At 52.1% G+C, this 25,615-nt stretch overlaps 9 protein-coding genes and 1 non-coding gene across 10 annotated transcripts; 5 read left to right on the forward strand and 5 right to left on the reverse strand.

The window, feature by feature from the left end:
- Positions 1-1,918: 1,918 nt before the first annotated feature.
- RHO25_012392 (uncharacterized protein) lies at positions 1,919-3,425 on the reverse strand (the record flags this gene model as incomplete). The annotated part of the gene is made up of 4 exons (XM_023603722.1): positions 1,919-2,482; positions 2,542-2,733; positions 2,790-2,888; positions 2,937-3,425. The coding sequence occupies 4 exons, from the start codon at positions 3,423-3,425 to the stop codon at positions 1,919-1,921; spliced, it is 1,344 nt and encodes a 447-aa protein (XP_023450325.1).
- Positions 3,426-5,440: 2,015 nt separating this feature from the next.
- On the reverse strand, positions 5,441-5,534 carry RHO25_012393. The gene has a single exon. It is a non-coding gene; the product is annotated as a tRNA-Pro (tRNA).
- A 196-nt stretch (positions 5,535-5,730) lies between these two features.
- RHO25_012394 (uncharacterized protein) lies at positions 5,731-6,057 on the reverse strand (the record flags this gene model as incomplete). The annotated part of the gene is made up of 1 exon (XM_065603542.1): positions 5,731-6,057. One exon carries the CDS (start codon positions 6,055-6,057, stop codon positions 5,731-5,733), a length of 327 nt encoding a protein of 108 aa, XP_065459614.1.
- A 970-nt stretch (positions 6,058-7,027) lies between these two features.
- Positions 7,028-8,790, forward strand: RHO25_012395 (uncharacterized protein; the record flags this gene model as incomplete). Its single annotated transcript, XM_023603721.2, has 4 exons — positions 7,028-7,100; positions 7,147-7,443; positions 7,501-7,866; positions 7,922-8,790. 4 exons carry the CDS (start codon positions 7,028-7,030, stop codon positions 8,788-8,790), a joined length of 1,605 nt encoding a protein of 534 aa, XP_023450326.1.
- Positions 8,791-9,725: 935 nt separating this feature from the next.
- Positions 9,726-11,057, forward strand: RHO25_012396 (uncharacterized protein; the record flags this gene model as incomplete). Its single annotated transcript, XM_023603720.1, has 1 exon — positions 9,726-11,057. One exon carries the CDS (start codon positions 9,726-9,728, stop codon positions 11,055-11,057), a length of 1,332 nt encoding a protein of 443 aa, XP_023450327.1.
- Positions 11,058-12,139: 1,082 nt separating this feature from the next.
- Positions 12,140-13,577, forward strand: RHO25_012397 (uncharacterized protein; the record flags this gene model as incomplete). Its single annotated transcript, XM_023603719.1, has 4 exons — positions 12,140-12,440; positions 12,491-12,698; positions 12,758-13,224; positions 13,282-13,577. The coding sequence occupies 4 exons, from the start codon at positions 12,140-12,142 to the stop codon at positions 13,575-13,577; spliced, it is 1,272 nt and encodes a 423-aa protein (XP_023450328.1).
- Positions 13,578-14,269: 692 nt separating this feature from the next.
- On the reverse strand, positions 14,270-16,108 carry RHO25_012398 (uncharacterized protein; the record flags this gene model as incomplete). Its single annotated transcript, XM_023603718.1, has 1 exon — positions 14,270-16,108. One exon carries the CDS (start codon positions 16,106-16,108, stop codon positions 14,270-14,272), a length of 1,839 nt encoding a protein of 612 aa, XP_023450329.1.
- Positions 16,109-19,686: 3,578 nt separating this feature from the next.
- Positions 19,687-23,016, forward strand: RHO25_012399 (uncharacterized protein; the record flags this gene model as incomplete). The annotated part of the gene is made up of 1 exon (XM_023603717.2): positions 19,687-23,016. One exon carries the CDS (start codon positions 19,687-19,689, stop codon positions 23,014-23,016), a length of 3,330 nt encoding a protein of 1,109 aa, XP_023450330.1.
- Positions 23,017-23,278: 262 nt separating this feature from the next.
- RHO25_012400 (uncharacterized protein) lies at positions 23,279-23,692 on the reverse strand (the record flags this gene model as incomplete). The annotated part of the gene is made up of 2 exons (XM_023603716.1): positions 23,279-23,458; positions 23,528-23,692. The coding sequence occupies 2 exons, from the start codon at positions 23,690-23,692 to the stop codon at positions 23,279-23,281; spliced, it is 345 nt and encodes a 114-aa protein (XP_023450331.1).
- A 1,113-nt stretch (positions 23,693-24,805) lies between these two features.
- Positions 24,806-25,516, forward strand: RHO25_012401 (uncharacterized protein; the record flags this gene model as incomplete). The annotated part of the gene is made up of 1 exon (XM_023603715.2): positions 24,806-25,516. The coding sequence occupies one exon, from the start codon at positions 24,806-24,808 to the stop codon at positions 25,514-25,516; it is 711 nt and encodes a 236-aa protein (XP_023450332.1).
- Positions 25,517-25,615: the final 99 nt, after the last annotated feature.

The following is a 25,615-nucleotide window of genomic DNA, read 5'->3' on the forward strand; positions in this document are numbered from 1 at the left end:
GGAACTGGCGTCTCTGGCTGCGATTACATAGCAGAGCAGGGATAAATCACAATGAAGTGCGAGCATTGATGAGCCGAGCGGCGGAGAAACGAGTGATATCAAGAGGATCAGCTCGATTCTACAAGTCTACTTCTATCGTACCCTGACTATGAGTGCCAACCAATAGACCTTCAAAGAGCGAATTGAAAGGGTAATGAATCAGGAGTGTGGTATCAGCAGAATTGTGCCTTATGCTTACTTTGTACTGATAAACAACTTCCCTCAAGAAAGAGCTGGTGTTTCTAAATGTTATGATATAGCAGAGCGTGGATATACCGTGATGCATGATGTGGTATGGTGAGCCGGCAGGCGGAGAAATGAACGAGATCACAGTATGAGCACAAGTCCATCAATGGCGCTCCGCTACATCATGATCCTGTGAGCTAAGGAATGGACCTCTGAGGAACAGATGCAGATGAAAACGAGTTTGGAGCGGTCGCTCAATGGTATACGTGCCGCCAGTTCCCACTACTAATGTTATCAAATAGGACCGAGTACTGCCTCCGCAGCTCCAATATATCATAATTCTGCGAGCCAACGAACGGAGCTCTGAGAAACAATTGGGAATGTAAATGACTTCTGAGTGATAGCGCAGTAGAAGTTGTCCCGTCACTTTCTTCTACTGATAACATGAATATCACTCCATTCGCCGTCCGCAGTTCTACCAAGTCGTGAACTTGCAAGCTGTTACGCAGAATCTTGAACAGCGAATGGAACCGGAAATGAGTTTGGAGCGATACCTCAGTGCAATTCCTTCGGCCAATCTTCTCTACAACACTACAGATCGTGCTTAATTTTCCCACGACGGCTCTATCATAACATGACTCTGTAAGCTAGTATACAGAACTCTGGACAGCGACGGAAGCCGGAAATTAATTTGGAGCGATAGTTCAGCATGATTGGGTTTTATGATTCTCGTTCTACTGATGCTCAAACTCCCGTACCTATACATCTAATCTCCAATCCTCATCATCACCGCTCTGCTCCCCCATGTAAACATGTCAACCTCAGGTCCTCTTGCTTACCGGCGGAAACACCCTGAACCTTGCCACTTGCTCCTTCAAAACTTCATCTTCCACGAACTTTGCTGGCACCTCCTGCTCCCTCGGTGCGGGTTCAAGCTGCCCAGAAGAAGCCTCCTGAGCTGCAGCAGCAAGTTCTTCTTCCCGAGATCGAACCCACGTATCATGTATACTGTGTCCAGTACAGTTCAGAGGGTGTCTATTCAGCTGAGCAGAAGCAAGACTGTCGTGGAACTTGTGGCCTGTGAGTTTTGGTTCTCTTTCTTGTTCGGGAGTTAGATTGGCAGGAGCAGAGCAGTCTGTAGGGAACAGGTGCTCGGAGACGATTGCGTTTCTTCGTTGTTGGGTCATGGTAATGAGATTGTTTCTGAGATTGAGGGGGATGTGTTGCGATTACTGTTTTGATAAATCTTACAACTAGAAGCGTGCGATCCGGTGTACATTTATTAGTAATGGCACAGCATGCGTGAACATTGTTTCGTCGTGACATCAAAGTATAGACAAAGTGGCATCGAACTCCTAATTTGATGATTTTGGCGACTACACAATAGCATTGTGCCAAAATGCTGGAGTTTACCACAAAGAATCATGCTTCGTACTTGATTGGACGATGTCAGATAGACGGAACAAAGGAAAAATCGAAGTCTGCGGGTTGTTCTTGGGCGATTGTATGACGAATCGAGACTTTCGAGTATGGTCAACGAGCGTATCATTCTGAAAAAGCTACCTGTAGCTATCTCACAACAAAAGCGACAGTAAGTAAAGAAGAATCGTATCAGCAGTAACGACAGCTCACAAGTCCTTCCAAACTCACACTTCTCTCACAATCTGTGTTCTCCACATGTCACACTCACCTCCTACTTCGTGTAAGTCGACCCGATAGTTCCAAACTTGATGTTCGAGAACGTAACACTGGAGCCGGGGAAGTTCGCCTCAACATTCTTGGGCAGACCACTCGTAGAATCGCAAGTACCACGAACAACACCAGGTCCAGATCCACCGATTGGGTAAGTGCCATCAAGCCAGAGCATACTAGCGTAGTGGTCATCCCAAATCGACATCACAAGAACCATACCACGTCCCATAGCATCACCCATCTTAGCCATACCTCCCTTGCGAGCGAAATCCTGGTTGTCGCCAAAGAGAGTCTTTTGCTGCGTGCAGAATTTGTCCGTGAGGCTGTTGGAGTCGTCGACGCCTTGGAGATCCGAGACGGAGTTCTGGATGACGCGGTTGCCTTGTTTGTAGATGCGGCGGATTTCTTTGAGTTGGCCATTGTCGGTGCCGTCGGTGGTGATGAATTGGGTGATAACTGTCATTTTTTGGCGCGTGTCGATGGTTTTGCCGGGGCCGTAGAAGGAGGTGTTGCCGGCGCGGTAGGGGTTGAAGTCGCAGCCGTCACGGTCGCAGAGGCCTTCGTACTATATTGCTGTGTTAGGAACTGGCCAGCTTTGGCGAAATATTGATGAGAGGGACTTACGCGGTATGGCTCGGCACCACACTGCTGGTCGGAAGTGCAGGTCTGCAGACCACTGCCTTGGCAAGGGTGGGGAGTGTAGGCGTTGGAGATGGAGTTGGCTTCCCAGATGTCCATCTCAGCGCAGCAAGCACCGAGTCTGCCAGTACCGGAGTTCGGGTCGCCATTGGATGGTGTCCAGCTGTCGCTGTTGGCCTATCACAGATGTCAGTAAAGAGCCAGGGTAGAAGACTTTTGCAGTGTAAACATACCACGCCGTTGACAAACTTCAAGTCGCGAGGGCACTGAGCATCGCAATAACCAGTGCCGTACTTGGCACCAGCTGGAGAAGCGCCACCATTGGCCGGCATCTGGAGAAATCAGCTTCTGTCACATTCATGATCACGAATCGAACTGACCTCCGCGAAGTACAAAGCCCCGTTGACGCCACACGGAAGGTTTGAGACGTCAACATCGAAGGTGAACTCCTTGTTCTTGAGCTTGAACACCTTGTAGGCCGTACCGCTGGGGTCCATGAGGTAGTTCCGGCTTCCAACGTTGGAGCCAGTCTTGAACCCAAGGGTCAAGGCATTGCCAGAAGCTCTGATACCGTACGTGCCAGGGTAGTCGGCGCCATCGACTGCGCAGTTGGCAGCGCAAGCCGAAGCCGAAGAGCAGATCGAACGATCAAATGTGTTTCCAGTGTAGCAGTTCGTGTAGCCACTGGTGGTGTGCAACCAGCGCCAGTTCGAGTCCAAAGTGATCTCGGTGTTGAGCGTGGTGCATCCAGAAGCCGTGCACTGGGACATTGGAAGCTTTGGATGAACTTCAGGAGTCACAGTGCCGGCCTGCTGACCTTTGGCCAGGCCAGCCAAGCCAATGGCCGCGAAGATTGCCTCGTGAAGCATGATGAAGGATCGTGAGGTAGCGTAGAGCGTGTCTGTTCGTGAGGCGAGTGTGAAAGGACTGGAGTGTTGCTGATGATTTCGAATGCAGATTGGGGCGGTCTTTGCTATTGATATACTGCTGGATCTCTTGTTCTTGCCCGGATAAATGGCCCATCGCCGAGGCGAGATAGGTATTCTGCCATATTAAAGTAAGGGCCTGGGTCGATGTCCAGGTCGACGTACACGAGCCCGCAGTGTCGACTGGACCCCTATGATCAAAGAGTGTCACAAGGCCCGGCACGTGTATTTGTTGTTAGTCGGAAAGTCGGCTGCTAGTCCGAGAGCTGAACGAGGTACTGTCCCTGCGGGCAATGGAATAGGGTCGAAATGGTCACCTGCATGACCTAGACGCTGAGCTGGCTCTGTATATTAATTATCGTAGCTCAATGGAGACACGGAAGGATCGTTACACAAGCTATGCAAGCACAGCGCAAGCCTGTCAATCGCTTGGCGACGCATTGTAGATTGGGGTTTGCAGGCCTTTATAGCTGGCCTTGCAGGCGACTGGATCGCTTGATGCTGCTTGGCACTCCGGGACGACGGGTGCTAGATGAGATTCGTGGAGAATGCATTGATAGCCATGGGTGCGTAGATTGTTTGTCACTCATTGGTGCATGTTGTTGAACGTCGTCTGCTTGCCGACTTCTGGAAAAACCTCCGACCAAGAAGCCTGCTTTGTCTACTGCCACAGCGGAAGCGAAGACCGTCGACCAGTTAGCAAAGGAGATACTGCGTCGATTTTCATGTTTATCTGCCATGGCTTCAACATTTGGCCCAGCTTTGGTGTCTCCAGGAAAGTCTGGTCATGAGTCGCGAGTCATGCTTGCTAGCCCTAGCAATGGCCAGGCAGGTACGTATGGTCCCTGCAGCTCGGACGAGAATCTGAGGGGAACGGCTTCCATTTGCATCCGTTGTCACGTTGCACAGTATGTCAGGCGAATCTGGGGCAGCTGGGATCAGAAAGCGTAGCTTGAAGCCACTCGATAGAGCACCGCGTGTCGGAACAAGTCACCGTGGCTACCTGTGAACGCAACGACCTCTGAGTGCAAGCGGCTAACTAGATTGGCTCTCAATCCATGGAAAGCTTTGCTAACTGGCTTAGCGCCCTGCGGTTGCACTCAAAGGTCGTTGCATCCAGAGGTATCCACGGTTATGGCCTTGTAGGTCAATTTAGCCATAGCAAGTGACACAGGAAAATGCTGGTCCACACACTAATAGATTGGAAAGTAAATAGCCGCATCGCAGTACTTATGAAAGTCTGTCGTACCAGAGTCCGCTGGTTGGAGCTGTGCTATAATGCCATGACACACAGCAGGTCTACAATGCGAGCTGCATTCAGCAGAGCCTTGGACCACCAGGGTCTGAATCTGCCTGAATAGACGACTTACCTCGACATCTCAGCTAAATTGCTCTGCAGGGACCATGAGTAGGTCGTCATGTGCCTTGATCCTGCGATGGAGTGGTTTGCGTCGATCGAGACCTGCTTGCCCGGACTGCAAATCAATGGGAGCGCGGAACGACGGGCCTCCAAGCTGCTTGTTCTGGCACACCGTCTCATACCGCACCGTGTTCGAGATTCGGGCGTTTTGTTGGCAATTCCTCCGGCCCTAGGTCGGAATATCTGCAGCTGGAGCTGCTGTGCCATCCGAAAGTGAGTTCATCAGATCACAATGCGGTTCCGCTACGTCGGGCGAAGCAGCTTCTTCAAGGCAAAAATCACTATTTTGACGCAAAAAGCTGTTGCCTCTGTGCGATCCTTGGTGAGTCGGTCCAAAATTGTAGCTGTCCGTGCTGTTACTGTCCGATGCTCTCATTGGTGGAGATCTGCATCGTCTTCGTGCTTGGCAGATCCCACACGCCCAAAAGTTCGCTTTTCCACACAAAATCTTCGCTGCAACGGCAAAAAAGAATATCCATCGTACGAAGGGCCTTTGTAACATGTTAGTGACGATTCTGGCGGCGGATAGACGGCGGGAAGACACACTCAACTCGGAATTGAACCAAGGACCTCTTGCAGTATGGAGCACGAGGCTACCCAAAGCAAGAATCATACCACTAGACCATTGAGCCATTGGATTGATGGAGTGCAAGAGCTGGATCAGTATATGATCGTGCGATGCCGCTTCCCGCACGAGATGTCCGACTCCGCAAGCGCTGCATACACTTCCTCGCAATGCTGCGGTGATGGGCGCGTGTTGTTTTGTTCCGTGATTGCGAGGCGTCGAACAGCCTGGCATCGGTACTCATGGACCCGAGATAGATTGCCCTACAACACGAAGCCGCTTCTAAGGGGTACCGAAAAGATGGAACCGGAGAAATCCAAGCCGGAAAGTAGAACGTCCGGGCCGGGTCTGGGGGACACAGCCTGGGGCAGCGGCGGGTGGCGGAAGCGCATACTATTACGCTCGATGTAATAGCCCGTTTCGAGTATGGCCTTGTACTTTGGAAGCTCAATCTGCAGTATAGGCACGGCAGATGCTGGGCGGCTGGACTGCTTGTCACCCAGAGGGCCAGGTTCGCCAGAGGACAACGGCGTACCGTCAAAGCTCGACAATGGCCGTTTCCGGAGCTCTCTGCTCCAAGCATCTGCCATCCAGAGATCGTGGCTCCGCATTCATGAGCTGGGCGGATTCGTCGTCTACCGAAGGCTTGTGCCGAATACCAACTTGTCTTGCCGATACATCTGGTCTTCTGCTACATTACGGCACAATCTCGCCGTTGGTTCGAGCTGCCGGACCCGACGCCGATGCTGAACGCCTTCATGCCGTAAAAAGAGGCCAGAAACTGGCGCAGCCTGCACCCATCGGCTGCGGATGAAACTCCGGCGTGGTTCCGCATCAGCGAAGCTTGTAGTTCCCGCTCCGAACCAGGTTCCAAACACGGGAGATATCTTTCTGATGAAGGTCGTTGATGAGGGCGAGGTGAGATCAACAATCGAAGTGGAAGAGGTGAAGTGAAGTCGTGAGATGGCACAAGGCGTACTTGCCGACGCGACTGCCATGACGACAACGAGGAGAACGCCAAGAACGGCCGGATGTCGGCTTCTGCCGGCATCTCGACTCCATGCTCACCACAACACAACATCCTTTGTTCACCACAACGATCTCTCACATCGAGCAGCAGCAGACAAGGTGCTTAAAAAGGCGCAATATGGCTTCAATTGAGTAAACACAGCATATCTGGCATCTCATAAAGCTTTCAGGCGCAGATCCGACGGGAATGAGACAGCGCATCTGGGAGACACTTCGATATTGCTACAGCGAGCCAGGTCGGCCACAGCAAGAATTCGCCCGAGTTAGGAGCTGTTCAATGATAGAGTATACCTGGGGGACAAGCCTGGTACGGATCACACGCAATACCATTCTTTGAGGGCCAGGGATCGCAGCGACAGCTATTATCGATTGGTATGACAAGCTCTGAACAGCGGCGATCCTGAGGATACGGTCAGTCTTGCCATTCAGGAGAGGATACAAGCGGATTGAAAGGTATATCCTGTGTTGCCTTGGCCTATTTCGTTCTTCGCTTCTGCCGCACATTGCCAGATATTTTCTGTCTGCCTCGCCATGAGACTCCCCAGATGGGCCCAGGCCATTCCGAAACATGCCACGAGGCGGAACGTCATGACGACTTGCCGAGGTGAGTCGCATGAACATATGCGAGGCCAGCCGCTTAATGATTACAGGCTCCACGATCGGCCTTGATCAGCTTCAACGGTACACAAATGGATCATTCCTGATCAACGAAGCCACCGCGCTCAAGCGACGCCACCTGAACTTCAATGTCAATGAGTTGTGCTCTCTTGCCTCCAAAATCGGGAGCAAACCAGCTGTCCACGAGATTGAGAAGATGGAAGGTGGCTTCAGTAAAGCACTTTTACTCAAGAAGACAGACGGGAGCGAGCTGATCGCCAAGCTTCCGTTCAAGATTGCAGGGCCGCCGCACTATACCACTGCTTCCGAGGTCGCCGTCCTCCGTTACGGTAAGACGAGCCCAGGGCTGGATGTGGGAAGATGCCGCTTATGCTTGCGTTAACAAGTCCGCCAGCACACCGAGGTGCCAGTACCCAAGGTCCTGGCCTGGAATTCTGATGTTTCGAACGCCATCGGATCCGAGTACATCATCATGGAGAAGGCGCCTGGCGTGCAGTTGAGCAAAGTTTGGGCCAACATGCCTGACTACGATCACTTCGTATTCATCAAGAACCTTTGCGCGCTCGAATCTGAACTTGCTGCCATCGATTTTCCTGCGCACGGATCTCTATATTTGCGGGAGTCATTGAAAAGTAGCGACAGCTCAGTGCTCCTCAAGCCTTCCGCAGATCCAGATGGCCGTTTCTGCATAGGTCCTTCTTGCGATCCTGCATGGGATGAAGCAAAAAGTTTCGTAGGAGAGAAGGGTCCATGTGAGTCCTTTGAATGCAATATTTGTCTGCTCCGACGAGCTTACATGGTGTGTAGGGTCCGACCTCAGAGCTTTTGGCAAAGCTCTCGTGCATCGTGAGATGTCCTGTATCCAGCGTACATCCGCCACTCAGGAATCTGGCTCGCTTGCCTCAAAAATTGCCACTCTTCGACTAGCCGAGGAAGTGGTGACACGTATCGGTCCCAACAGTCTACCAGCACGATTTTCAAAGCCAACGTTATGGCATACCGATCTCCACCTCGGCAAAATTTTCGTCTTTGAAGAAGATCACACCAAGATCGTCTCAATTATAGACTGGCAATCAGTAGTGGTATCACCTCTTCTATACCAAGTCCGCTTCCCAACATTCCTCGATGTCCCCGAAGACTATGAGATCGGAGGACCCGTACCGCAGCGGCCGAACAATCTCGATCAGATGGACGAAGACGACCGGATACTGGCCGAGTATGAGCACAAGCAAGCTTGCATGGCCAAAGCTTACGAGGCCGCCAGCGGCTTCAAGAACAAAGAAGTCTACAAAGCCCTCAAGCTGCCATCTTACTTCAAAGACCTATTCGAACGCTGCGGAGAAGCGTCAGAAGAGGGAATCGTGCCACTGCGTGCCTGTCTCATTGAAATATCGAAAGTTTGGAATGAGTTCGATCTGGAGGGGGAGTGTCCGATCGATTTCACTGCAGAAGAGCTGGCAGTCCACGAACGCGAGTTCGAAGAGTATGAAAAAGTTCAAAAGATCCACGCTATCACGCGGGACTATCTGGATACAGACTCCGAAGGGTGGCTACCGCCTGGCACAGATGTCGAGCTCAAAAGACGGCAGAACAAAGAGCTGATGGAACTGATGATGGAAAGAAGCGGCGAGTATGGGATGACTGCTGATGAGGTGCGAAGGAAATGGCCATTCTAGTTCCCTCCGGAGGTTGTCAGACATCTACGAACGACGACGCTAACACTCCTTGTTCCTGGGCATTCGCGATGGCACGCCCTCCACACGGAAGGTTCGAGTGCCTTCTCAGCGCCGAATATGGAGCAGACTACGATTCACCCAGCTTCAGATCACTCTGCAGAACATGAGAATGCTCCAAGGTACACTCAATCCACAACCCCTCGAACGTTTGGGAATGAAAAATGGTCGAATTCGACGTGTGTCACGACGTTTGGTGTGCTGGGCTCAGCATATCATTACGGCTGCCTCACCATTCGCTGGAAGCGTCTATACGCTTCACCATCGCCGCGCAAGGGGGATCTGTCCCATCGGAGTCTCTGCTGGCGACCTGGAAGGACAAAGGATATGTGATGTCCCGAACGATTTCATTCATGTTGTTCCACCCTATCGCGTACGGAAGACCGACAACATGGATCTCCGTGCCCTCGATCATCCACAGCAGCCCTGCAAAGGTTTCTTCTGTCTCCCAGATTCCCACAGGCTCCGAGCTAGCCAGCTGGGCCTTGGGCGAAATTGTGTCGCCGAAAAGTGTCTGAGGCACTACCATCTGTCGCCGACGACCTTGGGGCAAGACCACCAAGCATATGAAGCTACTGTTCTGTGGAAGGTGAACATTGAAGCCGCCTGAGAAAGTGAATGCACACGTTCGTGCGCTGCGTTGTTTGTCGAACTCTAGAAATATTCTGCCCCGTGGAACACGTCACTGGTCTTTCTCCCGCGAATGCTGGTCTCGCCATGCACTTTTCAGAGCTTCTTCTTCTTTACCAACTTCGAGTCTTTTGGTTAACAGACATAGACTGGCACAGCAGGACAACACTTCCAGCACATCCGCAAACCCCTTGCAATCTAACAGTACTCGTTAGCTCAACCCATCGAGCTCTTCGGCAACTACGACAATGCGCGGCACTCAGGAGCAGCCATTCGTAATAGGCTCCTCGCCTGTCGCCAAAACCAATACCAACGAGCAACCCGTGCCTCAACCGGACGTAGACGATCGGTCTCTGGAGAATCGGCTCGAACATGCGAGTGCGAACAGCAGCTCTCTGCCGGCGCCGATACCTCCTGCGCCCAAGACCAACACCAACAGACGGAGCATCGCCGGCTACTATGTCTTTGTGAGTGACATCGGCCAGGTCTATGGCCAAGACATCAAGCAACGCTTCCTACGGCTCTCCCAAGTTCAGCAGGCTGGCGATCTTGACCCGGAGACATACCTAGATCGGGTCATCATACTTCTACATGAGCATCCTGATTTCCTCATCCGCCTGAACGATTTCTTGCCTGATGGCTGGAGAGTACAACACATTAACGCGAATGGCCGGGTGGGCTTCCGAGTGCAACGCCCGTTTGTACTTGATCCTCGATATGACAACTTCAATCAGTTCTACGGGGTTCAGGGCGCCAATACTCAGCGAGAAGTCTCTGGAATGCAGGTGACGGTGCACGAGGAACAGCGAGCGCCTGCTATGGGCACTTGGGGCCTGATGACTGCGCAGCTTCCGACGACGTATGAGAATGCTGGCTACCAGAACGCGCCATCAATTCCAAACCCGCTGGCGCCCCGTCCATTCGAGGTGCCAGCTCGCACAACGCACAACGAACAGGGTGCTGGCCCGAGTAGAGTGGCAGGCGGAGAGGTCCTCCTACATGGCATGGACCACAATGGTGAGGTCGTAGCCATCAGCAAGACTCCATCCACAGACCCCATAGCACGCAAGCGGACAGGAAGCCTCGCGACACCAGCTCCTGCTGCAGCCCCAGAGCCAGCTCCAGAACGAGAAGAGAGCCTCGCAGAGCTCGTCAGACAAATTCGGCGTCTCGTGCCCAATATCGGTCGATCCGGCTGGCTCCAGCCAATCATCAACCAATCGAAACTTCGCGACATACCCGTCGACGAGCGGAAACAGGTGCTGCGAGATACTCTTACTCGCCTTGCTGATCCTGCACAGCGAGTCTTGGCCACGACGAAGAATAAGCGGCCTGAAGCTCGTCGCTCTGAGAAGCGCAAGGAGCGTGAGGTGGCTGTTAGGAAGGTCAAGAAGGACGATGAGCAGGGAGAGTGGTCGGAGCAGGGTGCGAGGGAGGATGGGGCGACGTGCTCGGCTCAGTGGTGTAGCAATATTCTGTTGCCGGAGGAAGAAGAAGTTGGTCTCTGCGAGGATTGTCTGGACGAAGTGCAGGAAGGGGATGAAGGTAGCCAGTATGGGTCGGATATTGAGCTGGAGTGAGGGTTTCTGCTCGTCTTGGCTACATCTGACTGCCTGATTAGATCCGAAAATGAAGCAGCTGTATGATGAGGTCCTAAGTCTCCACTGCTGTCTTTCACAGTATGGCTACTTTCACTCATTCGTCATCTGGTTGACGTCTTTCTGTATGATCATGAGCGGACCTGACAAGAGGCCGTCGAGTAAGCGAGTTCTTGCCAAGATGGCGTAAGTGGCGGCATGCTACGCCTGTGCAGCATAGCAGGCAAGTCGTCGTCTGTTCATGATACTCTCGATAAAACTAACAGCGGACATTTCGAGAAAGAATAGCCTATGTCGACATGTAGAATAAGGACCCCAGGAGCAATTCTAGCCTACTCTAAACCAGATGCCCATCCAAACCTTCTTCCAAACATCACAAACACCTGAGGTCGACTTAGAGTCTTTAGCCTCACCATCGCCACTGACGCGTCGCAACTCCTTCCACAAGCAGCCTGGCATCATCAAGACTCAGCCAACGGTGCCACATTTGCCGCGCATTGCCGTGGACTTTTCGCGGGGAAACATCGCGCTTGTGAAAAAGACCAAGAGCCAAAAGCCTGTGATGGCTGTGGTGTTTTGGACGTCCTTCCGAATGGAGTCGGGAATGTGCAGATCATCGGACTTTTGCCCTCGACCTGACCAACTCCAGCTCGCAGATTGGCTGAAGTGCTGCGGAAAACGCCATAAGTCTTGTTCGACGTCGACGTGCGTTCGCACTGAAGTGCTCCTTTCCCCGCAATCCACTGCTGATCGGCATTCATGGCGTTGCTGTCGTGTGGTTCGGGCAAACTCTGTCATCTATCTTGGCTGCTGTGACTGGCTGATCTTTTATGGTTACATGCAAGCGCAATGCCGATCGTCAGCCATGAAGCGCCACGGACCCTTTCTGCACGCGCCTCCGACGCATGCTTTGAAGCCGTTCACGCGGTGCCCCAGTTCTACGGTATACCGGCGCGAAGTAGGCAGAGAGTGGTTTGTATATATTCCAAGTGATCGTCGCCCTTCTCTCCTACTTCTTCTCCCAGCTCAGGTCTGCAGTACTTCGAACGCTCCATACCGACATCATGAAGTTCACCACCCCCCTTCTCTTGGCTCCGTTGGCTGCGGCCTTCCCAGCTGCCGTGCTGGAGCAGGCAGCACAGGATCCAGCGCTCGCCGCGCGAGCAGCTGAGATCATGGACATCTCGAAGAGACAAGAGGGTGCTGGTAGCGCCTCGGCCATCTTCGAGGCCAACCCGACCTTCAGCGAGGACCAGCTCATCGATGTTGGTCCAGGTTCTGGTCACGAGTGGCAGGCTCCTCGCCAGAACGACCTCCGTGGTCCATGTCCAGGACTGAACGCCTTTGCCAACCATGGCTTCCTTCGTACGCTTTGAGAATGCACGCTTGATGAGGCAGAGGCTAACAGTCCACAGCACGAAATGGGTATGCCACCATTCCCCAGTTCATCGATGCCACAACCAAGGTCGTCGGTATGGGCCCACTCCTCGCCACTTTCCTCGCAGTCCTTGGCGCAAGCATCGACGGCGATGGTACATCGTGGTCGATCCACGGCACCCCACCACTTGGTGTTGGTGGACCACTCGCTCGATTCGGCAACGGTATCAGCGGATCACACAACAAGTGAGTCACGGATCAACATAGCGACCTCCTGAGGAAGGGTCAACTAACAATTGATCCAGGTACGAGTCGGATGCCTCGCCAACCCGATTCGATCTCTACCAATCAGGCAATAACTTCAAGGTCAACATTGCCCAGTTCCAACAGCTCATCGATTTCTCCCCAAGCGGTTTCGTCGACTTAGAGTCCCTCACAGCTTTCCGATCCCAGCGTTTCGACGATCAAATCGCCAGCAACCAATACTTCTTCAATGGACCCTTCACCGGTGTGCTCGTGCAGCCCGCAGCGTACACTTTCATCTACCGTTTCATGGCCAATCACTCTGCCGAAGACCCCATTGGCTTCCTTTCCCACGAAGTCCTGCAATCTTGGTTCGGTATTGAGGGCGAGTCCGGTTCCTACACTGTCAACCCCGGTGGCGAGCGTATCCCAGAGAACTGGTACCGTCGATCTCTCACCACCCCATACGAGACCCCCTACTTCCTCGGCGATGCTGCCAACGCCATCCGTCTCCACCCTAAGTTTGCCAGTAAGTTGACATCTCTACATTCTCCCAACTACAAACACTGACTTAATCTCCTCTCAGACATCGGAGGTAACACCAACGGCGTCAACACTTTCACCGGCGTCAATGTGAACGACTTCAGCGGCGGCGTCATCAACGGCCAGAACCTCCTCGAGGGCAATAACTTTGCCTGCCTCGCCTACCAATTCGCCACTCAAGCTAAGCCAGATCTTCTCGGTGCCCTCGGCGGTCTGACCACCCCATTGCAAAACCTTCTCGGCCCATTGTCATGCCCACAGCTCCGTACACTTGACGCGCAACTCCTTCAGCAGTTCCCAGGTTACCAGCGCAGCACCAGGGAGGGTATTACCAAGTAGAGGATTTGATGATGTTCCCCAAATGGGATAGAGATGAATGATGAAACCTTCTAAGCGGCTCGAAAATTGAGCGACAGCTTCTTGTACATATTCACAAATTGTACAAAATCATGATTATTGATGATCAATTCTCTTTCAAGCATTTTCTATTTCTATGAGCATAGTATTTCTGAAGCGGGATCTTACACGAAACAGCAAATTCGACGACCAGAGAATATCCAACAATCGGCGAACACCCCACCCCACGACACAACCTGAAAAGTCCCACAAATATCACGAAATCCTGCTACAGCACCATACCAGTCACTCCCCAACACCAACACAGACGCAGCAAAATCACATCGCATAGTCCCAAACAAAGCAACATGCCCAGTGAGCGCAACATACCACATGGGGGCACATGGGGACACATGGAAGCACCAATCTGAGATCTGATCACATGAGTTCGCCACACCGAGGCTTATGGAAAATGTGCGAGCGCACGTGCCACAAAGACAAGAATTTGCAGAAACAAGAATTTAGGGCTAACAGCAATGTACTAATGTAGCTGTTTGGCTTCGGGTAATATTCTTTTGGGAAAGGTGGAAGTAGCGATGGTTTATGATTAGTGATATTGGTAGACTTTCGGTGTTCTTTGGCTAGGATGCAGATGTGTTTGAGCTGTGCATGGCTTGGGCGCGATACTACTTTGCTTAGGTAGTGATCCTTCGGTAGGAGTGTACTTGAGACCTGTCACCCTCATCAGCGACTGGCCTTTTTCGCTTGTTACCAGCACCTTGTCCGATGCTCAGCTCACTCAGCTCCTGTCGGACCTTCGTGGACAAAGTCACAGGGCGAGAAGGTGCTGCGAGCTTGGTGGCAGCTTGTTGGTCAACACTTAAGTTCCTCACGTCCTCCATGAAGTTCTCGAATGAAACGTAGTGTCCGTAGCTCTCGTCGTCTTCCTCGAGATTGTGCTTTCCCGGAAGCGTGTTCCTTCGTTCCCTTGGATTGGGCGTCCTGTCAGCTTGGTCTAGAGCTTTTCCCGGGTACTCGGCTTCGGTATCGTCAATGAATACTTCCACGGAGTTTCTTCGATCAGTCTGCTCCTGTGGAGAATCATAGATATCCATAAAGATGCCAGCCGCTCTCACCCGGTCATCGGACAATCCCAATTCACGAGAGGAATCTCGCTTGCGAGCGATCTTGTCAATTTCCTCTCGAACCCATTCCGGGAGGTCGGCGGACGGAGCATTCTCGACGAACATCGATTCAACGCTTGAGTCCTCTCCGAATTGGGGACCGCACGTTTCGCGACCTTGCTCTCCTACCCAGGTGTTATCATTGCGGAGTTCGTGACAGTCGGTGAAGCGTTTCACCCGTTCTCCCACCCATTTGATAATCCACTTTGGGCCGTTTCGAGGAACAAGAGGGCCTTCGAGTTCCGCCTTGGTACAATTCTGCTCACGCTCAGCCCACCACCGTTCGGAGTGGATATCAGAGAGAAAGCTTTCTGGGATACGGGTGATCTTGTCGAAATGTCCCACTGCGCTTCGACTGCCGAACGTAGCATCTTCAGCGGAGATATATCTATGAGCGATGTTGTTGGAAGGCCAATCGATCAGGCTGAGGACCCGTTTATCCTCATCAATTTCTCGGCAGCGAAGCTCATTCTGCCACTCCGGTGAAACATCGATTCTTATGTTTTGAATGATGCCACCGAAGATGGCGCTGATCACATCGTGGCCACATTCAGATAGGGTACAGTTTCGAAGGTATGGCTCCGGGCAACGATGTCCCACGCGGGCAGCCATGAGAGCATGGCCGAAGGTCTCGTGCAGGAGGGTGGTTGCGTTTGCAAGTTGAGCGTTGAGTAGGTTGCGCTCATCTGTGCAAGGCTGCGCTGTTGGCCCCCACGCCAATGTGATGTGGGATTTGCAGCCATATGAGAAGGCGAGGGGGATGTCATCTGGGAGAGGGCCAATGACGGCCTCGGTCACACCAGAGAAATCTTCGGTGTCATCTATGACGCTGAAGCTGACCAAGTTGACTAGCTGCATCATGATTTCTTCTGCTCTGGATCGCATAGCGTCGTCGATGTGTTTCTGCTTGGGGTAGATCGAGATGTCTTTGGGCTGCCATTCAGGCGTGAAGGTCTGCAACAGACATTTGATCTTTCGTCCTCTCCGAGGCTTTTGAGCATTCGATGCCGCGTGATAAATATCTCCGTCTACAAGCCCGACAATGTGCTTCTTGAAGGCATCGGTGGTCATGAGCTTGGTTGCAAGTCGGAGGGTGGGTATCAAAAACTCCCATTCGTCGTCTGCCCGTTCTTCTGTGAAGTCGGGATCGAAGGTAAACTGTTCGCGGGCGAAGATCGGATGTGGTTCGTTCTGTAAAGGGTCAGTCGGTGCTTTCACTTCTTCCTCTACGGCGTTGTAGAATTCCGAACAGCAGAAGTTGGAGCATCGCTTACTGATATTCAGTGTCTGCTGAAGCACGCTCGCTGGAATCTGAGCAGAGCGACGGTGTTCGATTAGTCTTCGGGACATCGTGGACTTGTGTTGCTGACCAGCAGCAAGAGTCGGCGGAGTGTTGGAAATTAGCGGAATCGGAGGATCTGCAGATGTGCTGCGCGTAGTGCGGATAGTGATATGCTTGCACTGTCAGTATTGGGCACAAGAGAACTCTAATACAATCGCACTCACAAAGCCATTGTGTGCAAAGCTCCATTCGATCTCGTTGTTCTTCACCCGAACAAAAAAAGGCTCCTTTGTTCACAATAATAGCGACCGTTCACAAAGACTTGCTCAGCCGCCATTTTCGAGCCACTCCCGGGTCTGTATAGCAAGACGATACATTGGGAAATATGCGTATAGTGGGTGATTGAAAGTAGTATAATGATAAGAAGTCGGATGGAGGGAACACTCCAGCTAAAGAAAGTAGAGATGTCAAAGAGTAATTAAGTGGAAGCTCACAAGACATGTCTAATTCATCCGAGACTAAGGACTGCTAACGAGCGTTGGGCTTGGTGCTAGCCACTGCATTCGAGTGCGCCACATGACCAGTTCTTGAATCACTCCTGCGTATTGAGATGAAAGAAAGACATTATATCGCATCCGCACTAGCCATGGACAGCAGAATAGAGACCTTGAGGCCCCAGCGCTTCTACATTCTTCGCGACATCAATTGTTTGCCCGCTTTTCTTCGGTATACGGAAGGGCTTAACTAGGTCGCAGAAGGCAGAGATGCAAGAAGCAAACACATGCTTCAAGCCTGATGCGGATGTACATTTCGCTTTTTGGCGAGAGCCGGAATCAGCACCAATCAACTAGATTGCAGCGCCTCTCCTGATGTTCTACTGATAAGCAAGAAATTGAGACACAAGATTTGAAATGCGGAGTCAGCTTTCGATTGTCGCCAGATGTTGCTAAGACCACTCCAATACTCAAGAGACCTGCGATGCGTGGAGTTTGGAATTGCAACTTCCACAGACCCATGTCCCCTCCAGCTCTTTAATTTCAGCAATAACAGTTAGACACGTAGCATTTTGTGATGTCTCCGCCATTGGAGCATCGACCGCCCGTAGTCGAGCTTGTGTCCGCTATTGCCATGTTAGCATAGGTCCTGCGTGATAGAGTTGGGCGTGGATGTCACGAACGATGGCATTCGAGCGCACAGTCAGTACTAGTGTCGCAACGGCAACAGTCATCTGAAGTCCTGCATTCTCCTGCCCGTTCATTAGTCTTTCGGCGACGCAAGATTGGAATCCTGGCACTGCGTACCTCCTGTGCCCAGTTTGGCCAGAGCCGGTAAGACAAGAGCAGCCCAGATGCAGTGGAAGGCTAACATTGTCGCAGATGTCTCAGTAGAAGTGAATTTCTTGGGTCAAGGGAGCAGGAACGCGAGGTGGCTCGTGATGCTGTTAAGAAGGAAGGAGGAGAGGTGGGATTGTCGTTGTTTGTAAAGTCTGAGGACAGTCCCCATTCGGTGAGTGTCTACCGCACTTATACTGTGATGATCAGGAGCCATCAAGTTCGAAGCCATGGCACGATGCGCTTAGTTGCAATGAGACTCCCCTGAGAGTGGTCGATACCAGTGTTCTGGATGCTAGAGTTGCGGGTCCATCCCTTTGCTAGTCGTCGCAGCGGATTCGTAAGTGCCTTGGCGGATACTGCAACACACATTTGCTCCAGGGGGCATAGCTTTACACAGACGGACCACTCCCAATGTGACCACACATACGGCAAGAGAATCATCAGCGAGCCACAGCATACCGCGCGTCTGACTCTTGACGCATACGCATACATGGTGTACCGCGTTAAGTTTCACTTTGAAGTCGATTTTGTCCATTTCGTCCGACTTTTTCCCCCAACTAGCAACAATGCACAAGCTAGTCTTAGCGGATAGGCAAGTTCACCGCTCGCAGATCAGTATTTCTCTGGGACGCGGTGGCAACGCCACTGTTTGACATGAACATACAGCATCCCTTCGAGCTGAGGATTGTTGTCGGGATCTGATTGTGCAACCGAAACACCGCGAATCGGGCACCTCTCGTTGGCGTAATGTAAATGGGCCCATCGCTCTGAAAGTGTTCGGATGGATCCGATGGCGCGGTCTCCTGGAAAGAACATGCTAAGAGCGCCCACCGGCAAGCCCTAGGATCTCACCCTTGCCAGATAGGGCTTTGGAAGCCCAGCGAAAAAGCCTCCCCGACTGGTGAGAGGATATGATGCTAGCAGCACCATCAGGCAGGTCATGAATAGCGATTTCCGAGGAGAGCAGGCCAGCCCCGTCTTTCACGGGGCTCAGGCTCATTCGAGTATCCTGCGAGTCGATGCATCAGAGTTCGAACCAGAAGGAGATTTGCCAAAGAACGCCGGGGAGGAAGAGAAGAAAGTGATGTGTCTCGGAACATAGTTAGACCGAAACCGAAGCCTTGGCAGACTTCATCTCCAGGAAACATCTCGGCCAAAACAACGCCTTCTTCCTCATCGCAAAATGCTCTCAAATCTATCATCGGCCTCGCCATGCCTTGAAATGGATGCCCGTGCGACCATCACCGGCATTCTCGTTCAGGAGATGTCGAAAAGGACAAGTTTTACGACGAAAGCGAGCCTCCGCCACGTCTATTGCGCAGAGACAAGATATTGCCAGCATGAGACTCACAGACATGCTCAAGGCTGAATTGACGACCGACCTTCGAATCTCCGTCGCTGGCGCAGACGACTCTGAAGTGGCTTCAGCGGTAGTAAGTCTTCACTCGTTGTGGTGGATTTTGATGGAAACCCCGCGCAGCGACAACGAGCTCATGCTCTACATATAGATCATGGGAAGAAGAAACCGTAACGCAATACACGTCTGCTGCAAGAACTGAAGCAGGAGATGCAGCTTCAATACAGAAGCATCGCCCACTGATCAGTCCAAAACGACCAGGATACTAACTCGTGTTCCCGTGAACCTTATTGCAACCATGTTTCATGCTCCGAATGCAACAGCGATTGGCTGATCTGTTATCCCCTCTTCACCGAATGCGTAGAGCTCAGGAATTCATGAGTCGACGATGCGCAGTAACCTGGAAAAGCCAACCTGCATGGTATGTCGTGGCCTCGAGGACATGGCACGAGTGCCCATATCGAGTTGGATTGAGCCTCCATCTTTGTGCTTGAGCCATGAAGCGAAAGGCCCATCAACGAAGTATGCAGGTAACTCGGCGTACCATATCCCATCAGCGTTCCTGAACAGCTGACGTCATCCTCGGGAACAGTTGTGAAACACGAAGCTCTGTCATGGCATCAGCGAAGAGCCGTGGGAGAACCGGTTCGATCAAGTTGAGTCGCTTCCTGACCGCCGCACTGGGTCATCAATCGTCTGGATGTTTCCACTAACCGAGTCTCGGCGACTGTACCTGATGCAGCAAGTTGACTGGAGTGCAGAAAGTGGACGACATGCCGTACCGCCTCCGTGGACTTGCAACCGATAGCATTTCCTCGCGACTCATGCGGAACTTTTACCAGATCATGAGAGTTTCGTCAGAGGGCTACCTCTTGCTGAATACCTGGCAGGTTGGCGGATTCGATGTTCTTCTGCTTTGTAGCTGAACACTGTCTATTCCCACCCCACAGACAGGATGATCCAAACTCATCACACCTCCATGTTTACGTATTCTCGGACTCAGCCGAAAACGTCCTCTACTACGTCTTCTCCTCCCACTGAGCTTAGCGAGACGAATGACACAGGGTACAATACCGATTCTCGATGCCCATCTTCTTCGTCCAAATCAAGCTTGCAGAACGATGTCGCTGCTGCCCAGGCAGATGCTCACGAAGCATTCAAGATAATCGATCGTCCTCAGAAAGAAACAGAATCCGAATTTGATCGCATACGAAATGCTTGCCCTGTGCTCCGCTCGACGGCCTGCGATGAAGACTTTTGTCAAGCGGGACGAATGATCAAGACCAAGGAACCACGAGTCGGACAAGATCGCGACGCCAGCAAGATACAAGAAGAGGCGTCCGACTTCTTGCAGCAACTGCACAGAGACGGCATCATCGGAACAGAGGAAAAGCTTTCAGCGCGGCGAGATCATGCGTTGCGGGAGTTGCAACAATCATCACAACTCGTTCAGCTTTCTGGCAGATTACCCAATGAAGTGGAGGCCAATTCAAAAGGCTCGCCATGTAACCAGAGCATGCTTGCCGGAGGTGTGTGGTGGCAGGAATTCGAAGAGCTCGAGCATGGACTACGGCTGGCGTGGCAGAACTCCCCAAAATGCATCATGCGAAGTGAGTCGTTTAGCTTGCAACTTTGCGATCTCCGGCATGTTACAACGTCGCGAGAGATGGGCTCTACGCTGGTCGACAACATGAAGAAGGCTTACAACAATGGAACTATCGCGCCCACAGTATGTGTCTTTCCGGCACGTCTGCCAGGCCAGCGAGGTCCCATGGTATGGAATGGGCAGTTGTTGTCATTCGCCGGATACAAGGACGACGATGATACGATCCTAGGCGATCCTGCCAACGTCGCTTTGACGGAAGCAATTATCGAGCTCGGCTGGCAGCCTCCCCAACTTCGCACACAGTGGGATCTCTTACCTCTTGTGACGATGGCCGAAGGAGACGAGCCGTGCATCACGAACATCTCTGAAAATGACTTTCCACTTGTCCGGATCAAACACCCAGACTACGAGCTGGCATTCGAAAAGCTCGGCTTACGCTGGGTAGCAGCGCCAGCGTTGAGCCAGCTTGGCTTCGACATTGGCGGAGTGCAATATACTGCTACGCCTTTCATGGGCTGGTTCATGGATGCAGAAATTGGTGTTCGTGACCTCGCAGACTCATTTCGATTCAACGTCCTTCCCAAGCTTGTCGTCGCACTGGGATGGGCAGAAGACGAATCCTCGTTCGAACGAGCGCCCGAGCACGAAAGACTCGCCAAGCTGTCCAAAGCGCAAGCCGAACTCACATATGCTGTCTGCCACTCCTATCGCGAAGCAGGCGTGATGATGTCGGATTCATTGACAGCTTCATCGATGTATTGTAACTTTGATGACGAGCATTTGCGCGAGAAAGGCTACCGATTACCTGCCAATCCATACTGGCTAGCTCCTCCGCAGGGCTCCATTGTACCCATTTGGCATCGCGGTGGTGCGCCGAATTACCAGCCTACTCCGCTAATCTGTAAGCATGTGCAGAATCCGATCAAGGCGTGGCGGAGAGAGGTGCAGGAAAGAAGTGCTCAAACATCGCTACAACCTCGTGAACGCCATGATTCTTGCTGGACGGACGTCAGCGCTACTGGTCATGCTGAAGCTAACGAACAGCTTCGGAAAGAGGAGCCCAAGTCTACAGTTCATATACATTATTGCACTGCTGCCAACACTGCGCGGAAGCTGGCTGGCGAACTTCACCGGAGACTTTCGAGAACAGCTGGCACCACCTACCACGTTCAAAAGCCCAGGACGCTGAATGAGTTGAGGACAAATACTCTCAGTCGGGACGACACTGTCTTGATAATTGCAAGCACCACTGGACATGGCGAGATTCCCGCAAATGGTGCAAAGTTCGCGAAGGATCTACAGTCGAGCTCTGATGCTTTGGTCTTCAATTTCATGATTTTTGGCAACGGGAGCACGCTGTACCACGATACATATAACGCTGCGGCGAAGCAGATCTACGATATTCTACAGCAGAATGGTGCAAGGCCTCTCGCCGGTGGCCTCTTCGAAGGAGACACTGCGATCAATGATCCTCCTTGGGAACGTTTCGAAAGATGGGTCGCTGAAGTGGAGAGAGAGCTTTGTGTCTCGAGTGAAACTGACCGAAGCCGTGCCACTCCTCCAGAAACCGAGATGATGACATCCAGCAAATTCGACATCATGGCTCAGTACAGGCCTGCGAAATTCATGAAGTGCTCCGGTGAGAAGACTTCTGGTATTCTGCACGTCACGCTTGATGTCAAGGATCTTCACCACGATGCCCTGTCACATGTCACAATTATTCCGCCAAATGATGAGAAAGACATCAAACGAGCTTTGAAAGTCCTTCGTCTGTCTGGATGCGAGCGACTTCCAGATTCTGTGGATATGACAACTGCAACGTTTCTCCGAGACTTTGTGGACTTCGACAGTCCTTTCACAACTTTGGACTGGACGGATCGCCTTGGCCTCTTGGCTTCGAGGAAGGCTCTATTCGAGCGTCTACCTCTTCGCGACGCACTGCAAGCTATGCCCAGGATACTGACTTCGAGTGTCTTCTTGCGAGACGTTTTCGCTGCAATGCCTCTCAAAGTGCCTCGCACATACTCTACAGCTTGCTGTCAAGACTTGCTCAAATCTCGCGGCAGAGGGCATCAGCTGGAGCTATTGGTACAATCGCGGCACCAAGGACTCATGGCAAACTTCTTCAAAAGTGCATCGCCAGGAACTGCACTGCGAATCAGACACCATGAATCCAAATGGTCGGCACTGCTGGAGGACGGTAGCAGGCCAGTTATCTGCTTTGCGACAGGAAGTGGTCTGGCACCTATTCGGTCGCTACTCCAGCACCGACTTCATCTCATGCGAGAGTTTTACGCGGACAACGAAGAAGAGGTACAGCCACCCGGCCCCATCACATTGATCCTCGGCTTCCGGCCCACAGACACCAACACGATATATTCCGCCATCCAGGAACCTATCGCCGCAGGAGTAGTAGACATGTGCCTGCTCACACCCTCCAATCCTGCCAAAGTCCGCGCACAAGATCGAATCTTTGAACCTGGAATCCGAGAGCACATGGAGAGGAAGATAGGAAATGAGCAGGCGAGTGTCTTAGTCTGCGCGAGCTCAGCGGCCGCAGAAGATTTTGAGGCGAATCTGAATGCTTTGATAGGATGCGATGTGCGAACTGCGCTGGATGAGAGATATGTGAAAGAGGTGTTCTTAACGAGAGGTGCGAAGCCCGACCTTGCAGTCTGAGAAATGGAAACGACAGAAGACGGCAGCGAGCAAACAGAATCTTCCAAAAATGAACGAAAGCTCCAATTCTTTTGAGCGGGAGTTGTTTTCTCCGAGAATCGGCAAAGTCATTGCCTAAGACCAGGCGCAAATTTCAGAAGCGACTGTGATTTACTACATATATACGGCATTTCAGGCTTCAGTAATGACCGTCGAGTTCTATTTGGTTCCCACTTCGACACACAAATGAATGGAAGATAAGTCAACCACCGACCGCACTGTTCTACTTCACCTCATAAGCAACCGCAACCTGCAAACCCTCCTCCTCCTCATCAACCCTACCCCTCGCAACAACATTCAACTTCCCCTCATTCTCCGGATCATACAAATACTTGTAATCTCCCACGCGGAACTTTTCCTCTTTGCCCGAGGCGTTGGCCCAGAGTTGGAACTGTCGCATTACCTACATCAGTGACACTTCCATTCCCATCCTGTCGAACGGGATCGGGGAGGAGAGGGCGAGGGGACTCACAGTATCTCCCTTCTTAGCACGATCCTTCAAGTCGACATCAATGGTCTCGCCAGCGACGAGTTTGGAAGCCAGTGGTTGGCCGGTAGGATTACCATTGAGGCGGGCTTCGAGGTTGAGCTCGTAGCCGGCGTTGCAGGTGATGTGAAAGGCGGAGACGTGGGACATTGTTGATTGTAGTTGAAAGTGCTGAGAATTTGTGGACTGGTGGTATGTGTTGGTTGTGTTCAGCTGGAGTTGGTAGTCGCTGTGATGAGAAGAGGAGGATGGTAGGAAAAATGGAGGGTTCATATACTTTTCGAGCTCTGCAACAGAGGTCATATTCGTCAATAGTAGACGAGCATTGGGCTTGCAGAGTTTGTTGCATGCATGTCTGCATTCGGCCGGTACGTCGACCGAATATAGCATCTTCACGCTGTTGCTGGCTTCATCCATCCCATCCACCATTGTCAAGAATTTGAAAACTCGAAAACTCACTCATGCATCTACGCCTCCTCGCAAACCACATAAACATCTCAGCTGCAGCGACTCCCGCTTGCAGCCAATTCCTAGTTTCAGTCATCTTAGAGTCACTGCAAGGCTTAGCAACATTCATGCAAGTTTGCGCCTCCTCGGTAGGTCTTCAATCTTCAGAGCCATGCCAATACCACGACATTTCTGCGTTTGGACCACAAGCCGACCAAGGCGTTCGTGGCGCTTTGACCAGTCGTTCGTGAAGATGAGCGGGAAGATTGGGTGCCGGTGAGGTTGGCTGAAAGCGGAAGGTTGGGGAGTGTGGTTCTTTGTTGTTTTTCGATTTTTGAGAGGGAGGTCAGAGGGGCCGAGGTTGTATCTGAGGGATGAGGGAGGCATGTGAGTCGTTTGAGACTTCGATCGAGGAGTACTCTGTGCAATTGAGTTGTACTGGGCAAGAAGTCAGGTTGAAATCGTAGGGGTGGAGAGAGCCCTGTAAATAGAGGTAGGAAATGGCAGTTGGTGACGGTGACTGTTCAGCACTGTATGAACAGACCCAATCGCACCAATGCAGATGCAGTTTCCATCATGTTGCAAGTGTTCAACAGGTGTCGTGCAACACATCGTCACTTACTCATCCTGACGGAGATGTCTTGGCAGCTTCATCCGAACAGCTTCCGCTGAGTGGAGACTGCGCATCATATCAACCTCAGACTTCGGGTCCCTCGCATTCCAATGCGTATAGAACGGACTGTATAGACACGTTGGCAGAAAAGCATCTCTCATCCACTGATATCAGTTCGTGCCAAACCAAAAGGTCCGCCCATCATGAGCGCCAAAGACTACCTCGCAAAGCAGCAAGCTCAAGCCCAATCAGCATTTCAAGAGACGGCGAATACCGCAAAGATCAGCCTCCTCTCCCCCCTCAACATCCTCTTCCTCTTGACAACTGCAACCCAACTCTACGCCTACCTCTTCCACTTCCGCCATCCGCCTTCCGGAACGCGTTCACCAGGCTACATCCACTTCTTCAAGATCTTGTCCATAATTTCCGCTTTCGCAACATTCTGGCCAACCTTCATCCGCGGCGAAGCAGTGCGATCCCTTGGCGGAATCGGCATCCTCTTCGCAATTGTAGCAACTGGCCTCTTCACAAGCTCACTCACCTTGTTTGCTTGGACAGCATACACAACCTCCCCACCCGGCCGTCTATCCGTCATATTCGGCAAAGCTTCTCCAGAGTTTGTGATCACCACAGGGCCGTATCAGTATATCCGGCATCCTACCTACGTCTCCTACGCTACGACGTGGATCGGTTGTATTTTTATGCTTCTTTCGAGAGGACATTTCGGAGATGCATGGTTTTACGTTTCGATGGTATCGCTGGCGGGTTTGAGCTGGTTGTATCGGGAAGCGGCGGAGCAGGAAGAGGCCGAGTTTCGGGTCAAAGCTACGAGGGAGGAGGTGAGGGATAAGTATCAGGAGTATAGTACGAGGGTGGAGGAGAGGTGGTTTCCGGGGATGGCGCAGGTGATTTGATGGGGCCGGGAGGAGTGTTGGCGGTAAGGCAGAGTGGTTCTTTCACCAGACGAAGGCAAGTCCAGGCAGGCTCAGGTACACGAGAATCATCTGCCAACC

This window comes from Cercospora beticola, chromosome 9 (assembly GCF_033473495.1).
Source record: "Cercospora beticola chromosome 9, complete sequence".
Lineage (NCBI taxonomy): Eukaryota > Fungi > Ascomycota > Dothideomycetes > Mycosphaerellales > Mycosphaerellaceae > Cercospora > Cercospora beticola.